The sequence below is a fragment of the Myripristis murdjan genome, chromosome 18, assembly GCF_902150065.1.
Source record: "Myripristis murdjan chromosome 18, fMyrMur1.1, whole genome shotgun sequence".
Classification (NCBI taxonomy): Eukaryota; Metazoa; Chordata; class Actinopteri; order Holocentriformes; family Holocentridae; genus Myripristis; species Myripristis murdjan.
This window is the reverse complement of record NC_043997.1, coordinates 10,603,632-10,618,483: the sequence shown is the minus strand read 5'-3', so window position 1 is coordinate 10,618,483 and position 14,852 is coordinate 10,603,632. Positions and strand designations below refer to the sequence as shown.

At 43.5% G+C, this 14,852-nt stretch overlaps 1 protein-coding gene across 6 annotated transcripts in view; it reads right to left on the bottom strand.

The window, feature by feature from the left end:
• Positions 1-14,852, bottom strand: part of LOC115376316 (calsequestrin-1-like) — a 124,083-nt gene that overhangs the window by 29,901 nt on the left and 79,330 nt on the right. For 2 of the 6 annotated variants that reach the window (XM_030075805.1, XM_030075804.1), the window contains 2 exons: positions 12,317-12,416; positions 11,327-11,373 (listed from right to left, as the gene is read on the bottom strand). In XM_030075805.1, coding sequence (XP_029931665.1) covers positions 11,327-11,373; positions 12,317-12,371 — 102 coding nt within the window. In that variant the 5' untranslated portion in view covers positions 12,372-12,416. Of the gene's footprint in view, positions 1-2,035; positions 2,391-11,326; positions 11,374-12,316; positions 12,417-14,852 lie in introns of those variants that run through there. The other 4 variants (XM_030075802.1, XM_030075803.1, XM_030075806.1 and 1 more) reach the window with 3 other exon arrangements.

Here is a 14,852-nt window from a genome sequence, read left to right as displayed (position 1 = left end):
ATGCAATCATACAAGCTCAAACTAAGGCCTGATTATATTAAAGTGAAGGTACAGACAAATCAGCTATGCCAATGTCTACTGAATTCATAAAAAATGAATATATTTCTTTACCTAAACACCTTTACCACCACCACCACCACCACCACCACACACACACACACACACACACACACACACACACACACACACACACGGACACACATGGACACCTATGGTCCTGGCTTTAACAAAGGCATTTCTCACAGCCCTGCAATTTAATAATTCATACTTCCTGTTACGTGAGTGGTAATGAGCAGCTATTTTCAGCATCCCTCTGAGCACCTCCAGAGCTTATTCCCGATTGGCTGAAAGGTCAAGATTGGCAGGAAGTCAACTGTGTGATAGTTCAGAGGCTCCTGCTCCAGTCAGCATCTCTCGGCCCGCTCGGCTCGGCTACGCTGACGGACAATCGATCAGTTCCTGAGACTTGGACGGGTAAATGATGATTTCGGACTTGGCGGGGTGTGTGCTAACACAACAGAGCAGAGGGGAGTGTGTTGCTGAGCAGGCCTGAGAGAGCTGTCAGAGCCACAGGAGCAGTAGTGGGGCTGAGATATAGCCCCTTAACTCTTTTGTCCCTCCCAGGAGGGCTTTTAGCCTCTCGCTAAGCATGCAGAGCTGTCCTGGGCTATTTACAGCGGTGACTTATGCGGGCCAGCATTAAGGCCTCAGTAAGAGGACACTGCCGCTCTGAGAGGCAGAGAAAGGATGTGGGCTTCTCGTGAATGTTCAGCCTGGCTGTCGGGACCAGCTGTTCAATTGTGGCTTGGTTGATCAAAAGGACTGTTTCTGTTCATTTGTTGTTGTTGTTGCTTTCACATTATGTATCTAGTGATGGTTTTCAGACCATGCATGCCCTCTTTCTGTTGTGGGAAGCTAAGTATCTCCACTGGAGCAATTAAGGATCAAGTGTATTGCTCAAAGGCACCATTAAAGTCATTGTTGAGGGAGAAAATTCATGAAATTCATTCAACCATGATTTTCAACTCAGCCCTGGCTTTTGATTTGGTGACTTTCTATCCACAAGCCTGTCTCTCTAACTGCTTCTCCTAGTTCAGCTGATTGGATTGATAATATGATGCAAGATGCTTGTAAAGTAGAAACAGACAATACAACCCAGGCCAGCATGTGACCGTAGTACAGGGAAGCCAAAATGAAAAGCTGAAGTGCCTCTGTGGCTTGGTGTGGGTGCAGTTCTTTGTATGATATTTGAACATATTGTTGAGTCACTGTCTGTGTGGACTGTGATTTGCAAAGCTCACCAACCAGACCTTTTGCATAATCGTGGCCAAAACAGCTTGATGCTTATCCATTAACCGGTAAACATGCTCAGCAGTATCAAGATCCACATCCCATTTGGATTTTATGTTATGTTTAAAAATGGTGTATGTTCCCCCTCCAATGAAAGCAGAATCTCCACTCAGTTATTATTAACTCAAAAATTTGGGTTTGGTTTCATACCCTGGGTTGTTTGTGTTCTTTCACAGCAATGTATCTGGTTTCGGTGTGGCAAGACAAGTATAATCAATCACAGATAAGACCGAGTACCAGACAACCAGGGAAATATTTAATCTGTCCAGGCATTTCACACCCCCCCTTATTTTCTTCCTGGCTTATAGTCCTTCATCAGTACCTCCTTCTGTCCTCTTCCTCTAATCCCCACATCCCCTCATCCTGACTCCCAACAGCGTCAGTATCTATCCAGTTATACTTGGAAGGGTGCCACAATAGACTGGTCCAAGATTTCCTCAGTTTGACCTCACCCAATACTTTGCACCTGTTTTGTTTGCTTTCCTCCTTGGCTTCACCTGCTGTACAGCTGTAACTCCACTCAGTTTAAACCATAACTGCAAAAGTCATGACTGCATGCAAGAATCCCCCTCTGGAGCCAAGTTCTCTATCTGAAACCCATCCCGTCCCTCCCTTTCGTCCCACTATGACCCTTCCCCCAACTGGGGCACAGATCCATCCATTGTCATGCTTGGTGGAGACCCACCTCCAAGGCCAGCTCCTCAATCTGAAGCTGCTTCGTGGCATGGCGGTTCCCGTCTGCATTTTTATGGTAGTAGATCACCATCACGTCATACTTCTTCATGATGGATTTGTAGTTCTTGGCATTGAGGTCGTGCACGCGGTCTTTGCCATCGTACTCGGGGATCTGCAAGCCCTTCTCCCCCCAGGACAGGGTCCCCAAGGAGAGGAAGACACCCAAAAGCACCCAGCCCCACTTCATGGTTTTTCGTTGCCTGGTGGTCGCAACACCGCCTCTTCAAAGAGCCTTCACAGATGAACTGCTGGTCGGTGGGGTAGAAGGGGAAAAAACATACAACACAGAAAGTTCGATGTTGTCCACTTCCTGTCCCCACCGGCTAGAGAAGAGCAGGTCGGACAGCGAAGCCCTCCCTTTTAAAAAAGAACTACACGTGGGTATGCCAACGCCACTGGCTGAGCGAGGGGGCGTGGCCCTTTCAGGACATGAGTTGATATGCGAAGAGGCACGACACTGTCCGAGAGCCACGCCTGAGCCAGAGGGGCTGCTGAAAAAGTTGGAGTGGCAGTAAGAGGGAGGGGGGGCTGGACGTAAGGGGGGATGGGAGGATGAGAAAAATAGCAAATGGCTGGTAACATGGGAGGAGCTATCTTTAGGTCAAACAGCCACCTGTTTTGAAGCTGTGGCAGCAAAACGAGACAGCGATCATGATCAAGGGAGCAAATGCAAGAGCAAGAGCTCGAGCACAGTGGGGATCAGGGGTGGTGAAGGAAGGAAGGTGTTGGGAGCAAGAGAGTGCAGCTAGTGTCGTGGAGATTTGAAGGTATGGATCAGGAGGAAAGCAGGGCGCCGAGATTCCATTCCCATATTAAGTTTTGTGGAGAGACCCGACCCTCGCCAAAAATAAGGCCTCTGTGGAACAACACTGTGGACAAGATGGCTGCCATAGGATCCACAAACAGTATCAACATGTTGAGGTGGTCTGTAGGTATAGACACACATGGAGAGGTTTGTCTAAGTGGTGCGCACACTTGTTCCCAGACTCCCATCCAAATCAGACCTTACCATCATGTGTGTTCCTTGTGTTTTTATAGTAAAAGGCAAGAAAAACACTGTGACTTCCTCGAAAATGGTGTATCTTATTGTTACTGTGATTACTGGTGCATTCAGCCGGTCCTTGTCAACCCATACAGTTGGAAATCTACAGGTTTACCACTGAACACTGACTCTGAAATGGCTGACAAAGTCAAAAATATGAGCGGCAAACCGAGGAAAGTGCTGAAAACAACAGTTAGCTTTACTCTCGGCACTGATTGGTTGCATCGCTCAGCGGATGATGTCATTGGTCCAGCGTTGGTGTCATATTTTGTCCATTTGGCAAATCCGCAATGTCTACAAAGTTGTGGTTCCAGTTGAATAACACAAGCCAAATCAGCTGCTAAGCTGTATGACCTGTAGGCTATGACTATGTTTACTTGCTATTTTATTATTATTATTATTATTTTAAGAGCACATCACCCTAAATGAATTCAATCCTATTTGTTGATTATTGGCAAGTGATGTTGATATAAGCACTCTGAGATGTCATGACACAGTACAGAGAATTTATGGACTTGCCTCTGCCTACACGATGGGATACCGCTGTATGTGTACACTTCATCAAGCTGAAAACTCAGAAAAAAAAAAACAATATTTGCTTCCGTCTGGTCGGAGGCATGAGGATCCCTCTGGCTTGGCAGATTAGAGTAATCAATCACTATAAAGGATCAAAACTGACAGGTGCACAGGCAATATTGTTCCAAGATTATCCCTGTTGTGATGCAGCTTGTGAGTGACACGACACTTCCCTTGCTTCTCATCAATAAGTTATCAAGCTACATGACAGTTTCTCGTGTTTGATTGAGGAAAGAGAGTGAGAGAGAGATAATATATATGTATATATATATACATATATATGTGTGTGTGTGTGTGTGTGTGTGTGGATAAGTGCATGACGGCTGTTCTATGGAATGGCTGACACAACACTGTCATGTATGTCATGTTCTGCTGCCTGTGTATGTATGCATGCAGTCTGCTGGTACACATGCATGTTGGAGTATATTTAGGAAGACCTCATCTTAGCAGAGATAGAGAGAGAGAGAGAGATGTCATAAGGAAAAGGAAAGAGAGAGAGAGAAAGAGAGAGTGATACCAGAGGGTACAGAGGAAAACGAGACAGTGTGAGAGCGTGTCAGCTATTAGTTTACAAAGAGAAACAGGAGAAGGCGGTTATTAATAACAGTCTGTAACACGATCCCCCTTCTCCTCCTGCTCATATGGTGGGTCAGACTGTGTGTGCCTGTTCGTTGAGCTGGCACAGTGAGAGACGTGGAGGGCAGTGGCACTGTGCGGGGTGCAGCTCCGGCTCGGGATGTTATAACAAGGACAGATCAGCCAGCACCGTGATAGCGCGCACTAAGATGTAAACACATTCTCTGGCCGACTGGTGGGCTATGCAGGGTGTAAAATTAACGCCGGGATTCACCCCAAGTGGCTGCTAAACGGCTGAATGTCAGCGTCGTTCCTGTTTTTCAGCTACATTTCAATTTAACTGAGTGGTGGTGTCATAGTTATAAGGGCTGTAGCAGACCGTCAAATCAGATTTAGTTTAATTTTTACATTTTTATCCATACACTTTCTGGCAATTAAGGCAGGCACAATGAAATGCAGCAGAGACATGTGCCAACATATTTTCAAATATTTAAAACCCATAAATCATAAGGACCTTTATTGCCGGCACAGGATGCACTGCTGCTGTGCGGCTGATGGCAGAATAAGAGAGGAGAGCACAAAGGTATTTCTTGGTGAATGAAGCTTTTATTACTTGCCTTCAAAAAAAAAAAAAAAAAAAATGTGAGCAGTTAAATTATTCAACAATTAAAATGACTGCTCGGCGTAAAGAATCTCAGTCGCCCGAGGCAGTCTGTGACAGATTATTGGATGTGTTGATTTTCAGGGGGGCACCACTAAATAATTAACCTGTCCCAGTGCAGTAAAATAACAATGCACAATACATATATAACACTGCCTTTTATTAAATTTACATAAAGCAACAGAAGTATGCCCATATTTTGAATAGTGAACACTGGCTTTGTACATGAGGTCCACTAAAGGCAGCAGCTAACACGTGGACATTGTCTCTCATTCATTTTGGCCTGCCCACATCCTTTATTACATTTCTGAAGAGATTTAAAATTAATAAAAAATAAAAAAAAAACACTTAAATGTAACTGCAAACTGAGTAAGAAAATCTGATTCCACTTTACAGCTTCACTTTAGTCAGATAGTAGAGCCTCTCGGATTTCAACTTTGAGAGTGACAGGCCGTCTTGATGTGGAGTCTCAGAATGAAAGCTCTCGGAAATGTCACGCAAAATTAACACAGAGCCGAGCTCAGACTGGAAAATTGCACTTCGGACAGATAGCAATTGTGTTGATTTGAAAATGACAGTTATTTCTCAAACCAACTCCCTTTTCCTCTCAGGACTTGTAGAGGAATGTGTGGGACGGCCTTTGCTTCTGGTTGAGTACACATTTTCAGAGCTCTTTGCATCACTGCTGCATGTATGTGTGTGTGTGCATGTGCATCATGTGTGTTGCACCTTGGAGGTAAACAGCACCCTCCGCTGGCAGTTGCAATAACGGCACCTAAGAGCCACCCTGCCTCGTTGCTCACATCTTGCTTTTACAAGTCCACCCTCTACTTCTCGCTCCCCTCTCACCCTCCTTTTAATTGGACTCCAAGAAGATGAATGAATGATCACAAGCGTCCATATGGCATGTGCCGGGCTCATTAAACTGTGTGTGTTCTGTTGCTACGGCGACTGGAAGATTAACACCGGAGACTCAACAGTCACTTCATCAAATAAGAGGGGCAACACACACATTGCAACATACATACGGAGCAAGCCAATCACATTACTAAGGAGAGGATTTGAGGAGGGTAAATTAAATGCAATTGAAGTAAATAAAGGCGATCAATCAATTAAGACAGGTTAATTGTTTGCACTGATATTTATACCGTTGAAAAGGAAGCCGATGCACATAATCCAATGGAACCTGCCTGAAAAAATGGATGAAGGCTTATGCAGCTTGCCAACCTCTAATTTTCCAGTCTCAGAATATGTGTAATGAATAGGTAGAGGCCATTTTCCGCTGCACTTGGAGACTAGTCCATTTGAAAATGTGCCGGTGCGAGAAAGACCCACTTAATCGGTGAAGCAATCTAATATTAGATGTCAGTCATTTTCGCTTTCCCCGCTGAAAAAGCAAGACAGAATGTACCCATGTCGGGAGGCCAGCGGTGTGCAGCATGTCTCTACAGGGCCGGCGAGAGGCTTACATGTTGTGTGTCACCTCCTCCGCCCTAACAGAGGGTGAGAATGTGACACGTCTAACTCGGGGTGCTAATGAGATCTAACGCTCTATCACAGGGAGAGCGGAGGGCGAGGTGGATGGTGTCACAGGAGGGAAAAAAAAAAAAGAAAATGAGGTGAGAGTGGGAAGGAGAGAGAGAGAGTGACTGGGAGCAGAGGAAAAGAAAAGGAAAGAAAGGGACAACAGGATGTGAGTCAGATACGGAGAAAAAGGAAAATAATGGGTTAGAGTATTGGGGACTAATAACAAGGCGGTGATTAATAAGTATAATAAGTGTGTGGTAATTATGCTCTCTGGTGATGACTTGGCCACTTACCAGCACAGGACGAGGTTACATTTGTCTTTTCAATGTGACTCTTTCATTCAATTATGCCAGGACACATTAACGGTCAAGTCTCTGAGATCGGATCTGTCTCGCATTTGGATCCGAGCAGCCAGAGCTCACGTCGAGCTGGCCTGGCTCGTATTGAGTTCGGATCTCAGTGAGGTGTGGACAGCAGGCGGGCACCACAGATACTGAACGGGTAGAACCGGCGTGGGTCTTTCTGGGTGGCTTACGTCAGAAGAAGTGCTGCACGTCTGATGGAAACGTACTGTTTTCACAAAAAAATGAAAAAAAAGAAATGAAAATAACCTTGCTGCTCTTGATTTTGAGTCAAATTTGGGAGGAATCGAGTCTTACCTGGTAGGTTGTTGGTAGCTTTACCAGAACATTATTCAATGATTTTGCTTACAACAATGCAGCTTATTAGGATTTATTTAGCTCATATCTAATTAGCTAATATTGACGCTGAATTAGAATTAGCTTCCAGTTATTTTAAAATAACTTTAGCATGCTGATGATTCTAATTAATTTAATCTATCAACTTTAACTTTAACCTGTGTTGCTGCTGCGAGCTGCACACACCGTGACAGAAAGATCCACTGAACATCCAGGTGCTTGTTTTGTCACGATGGAAGTTTCAATAAAATTATTCAAACAAACTCTTCAGCCGAACACTACAGCTGTCGCCATGGCAAAGTCAATCACCCGGAAATGCTCTGATCTGCCGTGAACCAAATGGCCCACAAAGGCCCACGCCGGCTCAACCCATTCAATTTCCACAGTGGGCACAATTTATCAATGCATATAATGGATCTGGTGCAGCCGATGACAAAAGTCACACTGAAGAGACAAGTGTGACCACGGCCCGACATGCACAAAGACACACTGCACACACCGGTTTCACTTGTACTTTCTCACATCGACCTGCTGTAAAAAATCTACTTTGTTGGACTGAAGAAACGAGGAAGAAATCAAGTGGACCACGCCAGCCACACAGTTTGCAGCTTTGTCTCAAGGAGGAAAAGAACACGACGCAGAAAAGAACATGACGCCTGCGCTCGCAGTGGCACCTGTTCTGTGATCGATGGCACGGCGCCAAAAGAAAACTAGTAATCTTAAAGCCTGGCCGGTGTGCTTTAATTATAAAACCTCAAAGCTGCAACTTGGCACACTGGCAGCTTCAAACGGCAGCAAGAGGAGACTCGTGCTCGTGTCCTCTGATCCGATTGGTCTGGGATGATTCACACAAAAGAAAATAAAAGACAAAAGAAGCAAAAGATGTATTATTTTTCTGCTGTTTAGAGGACTTTAACCATGTTGCCATTGATTAATCCCTCTTTTTTAATGCACATCAAATAAAAAATGCTTGATGGGATCGGCAAAAGTCAAGTAAAATCCCCGAAATGTGATTACGGTTTAATGTGCTCGCTTGAGGTCAACAAACATTTCCTTCGATAAAAGGAAATGGGACAATTTCTGATAGAAAAGCATTCACTGAATGAAAACAGGACGTGCACATAGGATTAATCACATGACAGCTTGCTGTTCAACCTCTGACCTCTGACAGAGCTGTTGTCATGGCAGATGACAGGTACAGCTGCAGGAGGACAGATGCAGGAATCAAGGCATTCTTTTTTCCACAAACCAGCAGCACAATGCAACTGTAATTATAGCTATTATGTATTTTTGTTTGTTTTTTTGTATTTTGTGCGTGTCTGTGTGCAACATAGAGCATGGCAAAATTTCACCAATGCATTTGTAATGGGCCAAAAATCGCATTTTACCTAGAATTGCGAAACACTGGTAAGTCGGAATGCTTAGAAAAGTAATAGCACACTTCGGGCTGCACATTTTTCCGTCAAACCGAAACCAAACTGTATTGTTTTCAAACGCATTCAAGAAGAAAAACAAACAATAAGAACAGTAAGACTATTTTTTTCTGAATTCGTCAAAAGCTGTGAAGGTTTTTGCCCACAGGAGCGGTACACGGAGTTTTGGAAAACTCTCGAGTGAGGCTCATGCTCGTCCCGCCCCCACTGCCACCCCCCACTGCGCCCGCTCAGGCCCTGGTGCTCGCTCCCCCTCTTTCCCACACCCACGGCCCGTATGCTGGCATAAACGTTGCTAAGCATCGCCCTGCAAGGCTGGCACTCCCCCCTGTTCACACACACACACACACACACACACACACACACACACACACACACACACACACACACCATCCAGTGAACACAGGCCCTTGGGCACATGAACACAAGCACACACACATATTCAACATATATACACTAAATATACACAGAACAACCACACACCCATACACTGGAAGCACAACTCATATATATGTTCTCACATGCAAATACATACACATACAAGAGCATACACACATACACTATCTCCCACATACACACACACACACACACACACATACACACACATCTCTCTTGGTGAAGTGATGGGTTGGCACTCTGTGTACCAGCTGAAACACAAGGCAGCCTTTTAGCTCCGGTGTCCAAGCAACCAGAGAGGGCACAGAAGAGTGCACACACACACACACACACACACACACACAATGGCAGATGTACATTTTTTTGAAGTGCAATTTTACATTATTAACAGTTCAAGCTGAAATATGTAACTCTGTGCACATCGTTGCTCCATGGTGGAGAAATACAGCAACGATTCATGTAACAGAGTGAAAATGTCATCAACTGAACAGGCAAAGTTTAGATGATCATATTTTTTTTACCAAAATGTAGAAATGTATGATGATGTATGCCAATAATAAGTACAATTGGCTAAGGTTTCTGAATAAACTTTCAAGTGTCCATGTGCCAAACTGCATTTCTTTTGCTATGCTGATTGTAGATGGTGATATATTTTATAAGTAATATTTTGCTAAACTGATGCTACAGTATTCTTGGTAGTTGCTAGGGTGTTGCTGATGCTTGCTAGGGCGTTGCTATGAGGTTGCTATGGTTGTCCTGATGGTGGCTAGAAAGTTGCAAGGTGGTTGCTAGGGTATTCAGAGTGGTTGCTAAGGAGTTTCAAGGCAGTTGCTGGGGTGCTCAAGGTAGTTGCTGGGTGGTTGCTTGGGTGTTCAAGGTGGTTGCTAAGGAGTTTCAAGGCAGATGCTGGGGTGCTCAAGGTAGTTGCTGGGTGGTTGCTAGGGTGTTCAAGGTGGTTGCTAAGGAGTTTCAAGGCAGATGCTGGGGTGCTCAAGGTAGTTGCTGGGTGGTTGCTAGGGTGTTCAAGGTGGTTGCTAAGGAGTTTCAAGACAGTTGCTGGGGTGCTCAAGGTAGTTGCTGGGTGGTTGCTTGGGTGTTCAAGGTGGTTGCTAAGGAGTTTCAAGGCAGATGCTGGGGTGCTCAAGGTAGTTGCTGGGTGGTTGCTAGGGTGTTCAGAGTGGTTGCTAAGGAGTTTCAAGACAATTGCTGGGGTGCTCAAGGTAGTTGCTGGTGGTTGCTAGGGTGTTCAAGGTGGTTTCTAAGGAGTTTCAAGGCAGATGCTGGGGTGCTCAAGGTAGTTGCTGGGTGGTTGCTAGGGTGTTCAAGGTGGTTGCTAAGGAGTTTCAAGACAATTGCTGGGGTGCTCAAGGTAGTTGCTGGGTGGTTGCTAGGGTGTTCAAGGTGGTTGCTAAGGAGTTTCAAGGCAGATGCTGGGGTGCTCAAGGTAGTTGCTGGGTGGTTGCTAGGGTGTTCAAGGTGGTCGCTAGCTAACAATATCAAATGCAAAACCATAATTCTGGCACCTCACAGATTACCGCAGCATGGCCGCCACCGTATATTTGCGTGTGACTATACGTCCATGACGACAACATGACACCGTTCAGGCTCAGTCAGAAACTCTCGATAGAAGCGGCTCTTTGACAGCTGGCTGATGATTGGAGGTCCGCATGTTGCTTAGTAACCGAAAAACCTGACAGACTGAGTGATCAAGCCACAAGCTGAACAGTTGGTGTGTGTGGGACGGGCGTAGCAAGCGTGCATGTGTGTGTGAGTGTGTGTGTGTGTGTGTGTGTGTGTGTGTGAGCTTAATTAAAAGTGGTCAGTCTGCATCTTTGAACCGACGACCTGGGCACAGGCAGAGGGAACGGGAGGCAGGAGAGGAGGTGAGGCGTGGTCGAGGGGTTTAGCCTGTTTACAACGGAGATGTGTGTTTACAACCCAGAGACTGTGGCAGATGGTGATTCATTCTCATAGCACTCAGGAAACTAAGTCATTTCACTTTTCCACTTTAATTTTTCCCCCCTCTTGTTTTGCTCAATTTTGCCCAGACATATTTTGTTTATTAAAAACACTTAATCCACTGCCCTCAGTGGAGAACGGCTTGAGGGAATACTCCAACTTTTGGGTAAAATCCCCTTTTTCCAACTTGCCCAGACTAATGCAAGATGAAATACCATTTGATACCATTTTCAGTACGTCCAGTGGTTCCATTCCAATGGGTAGCATTTTGTGTTAGCTTAGCATAATGACTTAAAGTCTATGGGAGTCGTTAGCCTGGCTCCAAGAAAGTGAAAAAATAGGCCTTACAGTGACTCCGAAGCTGTCTTATCTACATATGGATGGTTGGATCTACCTCTACCTTCAGCGGTGCACGGATCTCTGCGATAGGTGAAAGGATAAATATGTCCAGCAGTTACATTTCCACCATCTAACTTCTTCTGAAACAACGCTGGAGAGCAACGTGAAAAAAAGCAATGTGTCCAGAAAGCACACATGTTTTGAATGCATTTTGTTTCACATGACTTTTTTTGTTTTTCCAGGTTTGAAAGGGTCCATTTAACGTCATCGGCGATATTTTTAGAGCATTCTTTAGAAAAGCCTGCTTTGTCTAGTCTTCCACATCTGCCATATTTTTCCCCTCGTGATTCAGCAGACAGACTCATTTCTTTGTCCGTCCCCTCATAACCGGACAAATAACACCCGGAGAAACTGGTATCGAATGGCACCAAAGACGTGACGGCAACATTTTTCTCTTTCATGCGGGAAGAGCCGTCTGAAACCACATTCAGGCCTTTGTTATCGCTTATAAAAACAACAACAGCCCCTTATGTGGCCTAATTGCGCCATTTGAGTAAAAACTACAAAATGCAGCAGCAGCAGCAGCCATTTTATGTTGTGATTAATGAGCTGGAAGCGATACCTCAGCAGGCCTCTGAGCAACAGAGAACGTGACAGCCTTGTTTAGTCTTAATTGGAGCTTGTAATTGTGTCCTGCCAAACAAGCCTTATGGGGTGGGTTTAATTAACAAACTGCTGGTAATGGATACCTATTATCTTGGTGTCCTACCCAGACCTGGGGCCAGATGCATCAAACTATAGATTCAAGACTATATGCATAGTCTCTCTTTTGGGTCAGATTTGTAAAACCATGTGTATGCACTGTTTCTGTTTTCTGGATTGCACATGCACAAGCCTGATGCCCACTCCCACAATCAGCGATAAATGGAGGTTGGTGCACCCCTAATTAGCCTTATTTCCATATAAATAGTTGTTTCAGCCCACTCATTCTCAAAGATAAAAAAAAAAAAAAATGCAGTTTTACCGAATGTGAAATTGAAGCAATAATGGTGAGGTTGAGAGGAGCAGGGCGATTTCATTTGGAAGTCTTCGAGTCCCCGTGAAATGACCTCACGTGACCTCTTGTAAAACAGAGGATCGAAAATGGTGACATCATCCTGCACCAGTGGGTGTGCATTAAAATTTCAGCCAATAAAACCAGCTCTCAAAAATACCCATTATGCACATCCCTACTCTGCATCTCATAATTAATCACACATACGCCTCTAAATAATCCAAAATCACATCTACCGGTATATTGTGTGTGGAAACAGTGCAGTCATATTTCTACGCACAATATAAAATTGATAAATAGGCTTGTGCAAAAGCATACACAAAGTGACATTAGATATTAAGGAGACGTAGAATATTGAGACACATAAATCCCCAATTTCATGTTATTTTCTGCCACTTCTCCATCAGCCTGCAGCTGAAAACTCTGTGTAAGTATGGAGTTATGCACTTTATTATAAATACTGATTTCTGTGGAGAAAACGGCATACACACACGCTGGTGTAGAGGCTGTATGGAAAAGCTGGAAGCACCGCAGACACAGATTCCCACAAAACACCAGCAGGAAAATGACTCAGCACCAGGGAAAAAAAAAAAAAAAAGGTTTTAGCCCAGAGACATAAAGTCTGGAACATTTTATAGAGAAAGAAAAAATGTAAATTCTTCAGTTTCTGCTGTGTTTTTCTCTGTGGAACAATGACTCTGCCTGTAAATACGTGTTAGGTGGGTTCTGTGGAGGGCTGACCTGAATGACCTGCCGGTGACAACTGTCGCAGCCGTTGCCATGGTGATCAACCAACATGAAACGCTGAATGCTTCAAGTTATTTAGAAGGGTTTTTTTTTTTTTTTTAAATTTTATTTTTGATACGATTATTAATACCCTAGCAATATCAGAAAATAATGTATGCACTGACATTCATAGAGGGTCTAGCAGCAAAGACTAATTTAAAAATGTTATGAATCACTTAAAAACTATAAGTAGTTTCTATTAAGATGAGATAAAGTGAGACGAGTGTGTGTGTAAGGGTCGCATCCGAACACAAACCCATAGTCGGCAAGTGATGAATTATGGCTCTCTGATTAATAAATTACCCTCCTGAACATTTTTTCTAAAAGTTTGGCTTTATATAATATATACTTTTAGATTAATGAAAGATTAATGTAATAAATTGTCATTAGTCTGCTAGTCTGACTTGTAACTGTTTATGATGGCTATAGCTACGATATGTTAATTTTTAGACATACAGTTTTAACAAGGAGGAATTTCAGTATTTTTTTTTATTTCTTTGTGATTAAAATCCAACGATTAAAAAAAAAGATTTACAGTTTACCTCCGTTTCCCTCGAGAACACGAGCACTGACTCGGCTTTCATGGATTTGATAATCAATCAAAGTCTGGGCGTATCGGTCACACCCTCACGCCTCAGAGCTCCGTCTCCTGCATTTCTTCATGTATAGACTATGATGCCTCAGTGACACTCACAACTGTCACATAATTTGATTTCATGTGGGATGGAGACCTTATGTGGAAAGTTTAAAAAAAAAAAAAAAAAAAAAAAACAAGGAGTGTTGACTGTCTGCAGCATCAGGCCACTTTAGGTCTTGGCTAGAGTTACTGAGGGTCAGCTGAGGGCAAAGCAAACAGCAGCAAACACAGAGCAGTGACTTTAACCAATGGATCGATTGTCCCCTGTGCTGAAAGAGCCAGGAGGAAGTGTGTCCTCGAAACTTTCCTCAAAAAGAAGACCAACTCTACATTTAATGTTTTTTCCTGTTGCTCCTGTCATAACTGATGTTGTTTGTCATCATGTGGAAACATATCTATATCTCAGTAATGCATATATTGCTTGCTTACTTTAATTATGCAACAGAGCTCTAAGCCTTGCACTCACTTGCATCTCAGATACTGCTGGATCAAATCTGATGAAGCTCTGGGGAATAATGAGTTCTCACTCTGATATGCAGAATCCATAACATGAAACTGAAATCGTTTCTTCTGTATTTTGATGGTTGTAAACTTGTAACTCTTGTAAACTTGCACAAGGAATCCTAAAACTGTGTTTGGATGCTGTTTCTCTGATCTGCCATGTCCACCGGGTGCAAATCTCTCATGGCTGTGGCAGTAATCATCCACAATGCGTTTCATATGCTTGTGAAGTTCAAATGTGAACATATAGCACAACATACAGGTTGTTATTTTAATCCAAACAGTTTATAGTGCAGATAATTCATGACTCCATCAACAGAGTTGGATGGGAGTTATGTTTTCACCCCATTTCATTTGTCTGTATATTTGGGAACACTTTATAATAACCACCAATAAAAAATGGCTAAATTGTTAGTTAATTAAACTTCAGTCAAGAGTTATTTTACAGTTAACAAACAATGAAATGATAATTAATGTTTCCTTTTTCCACAATAAACTCTTCATTAATAGTTTATTGTTGCACACATTGTAACATTTTCTATACTATATTAAGTATTTGTGTGATGATTACCAAAAGATTTG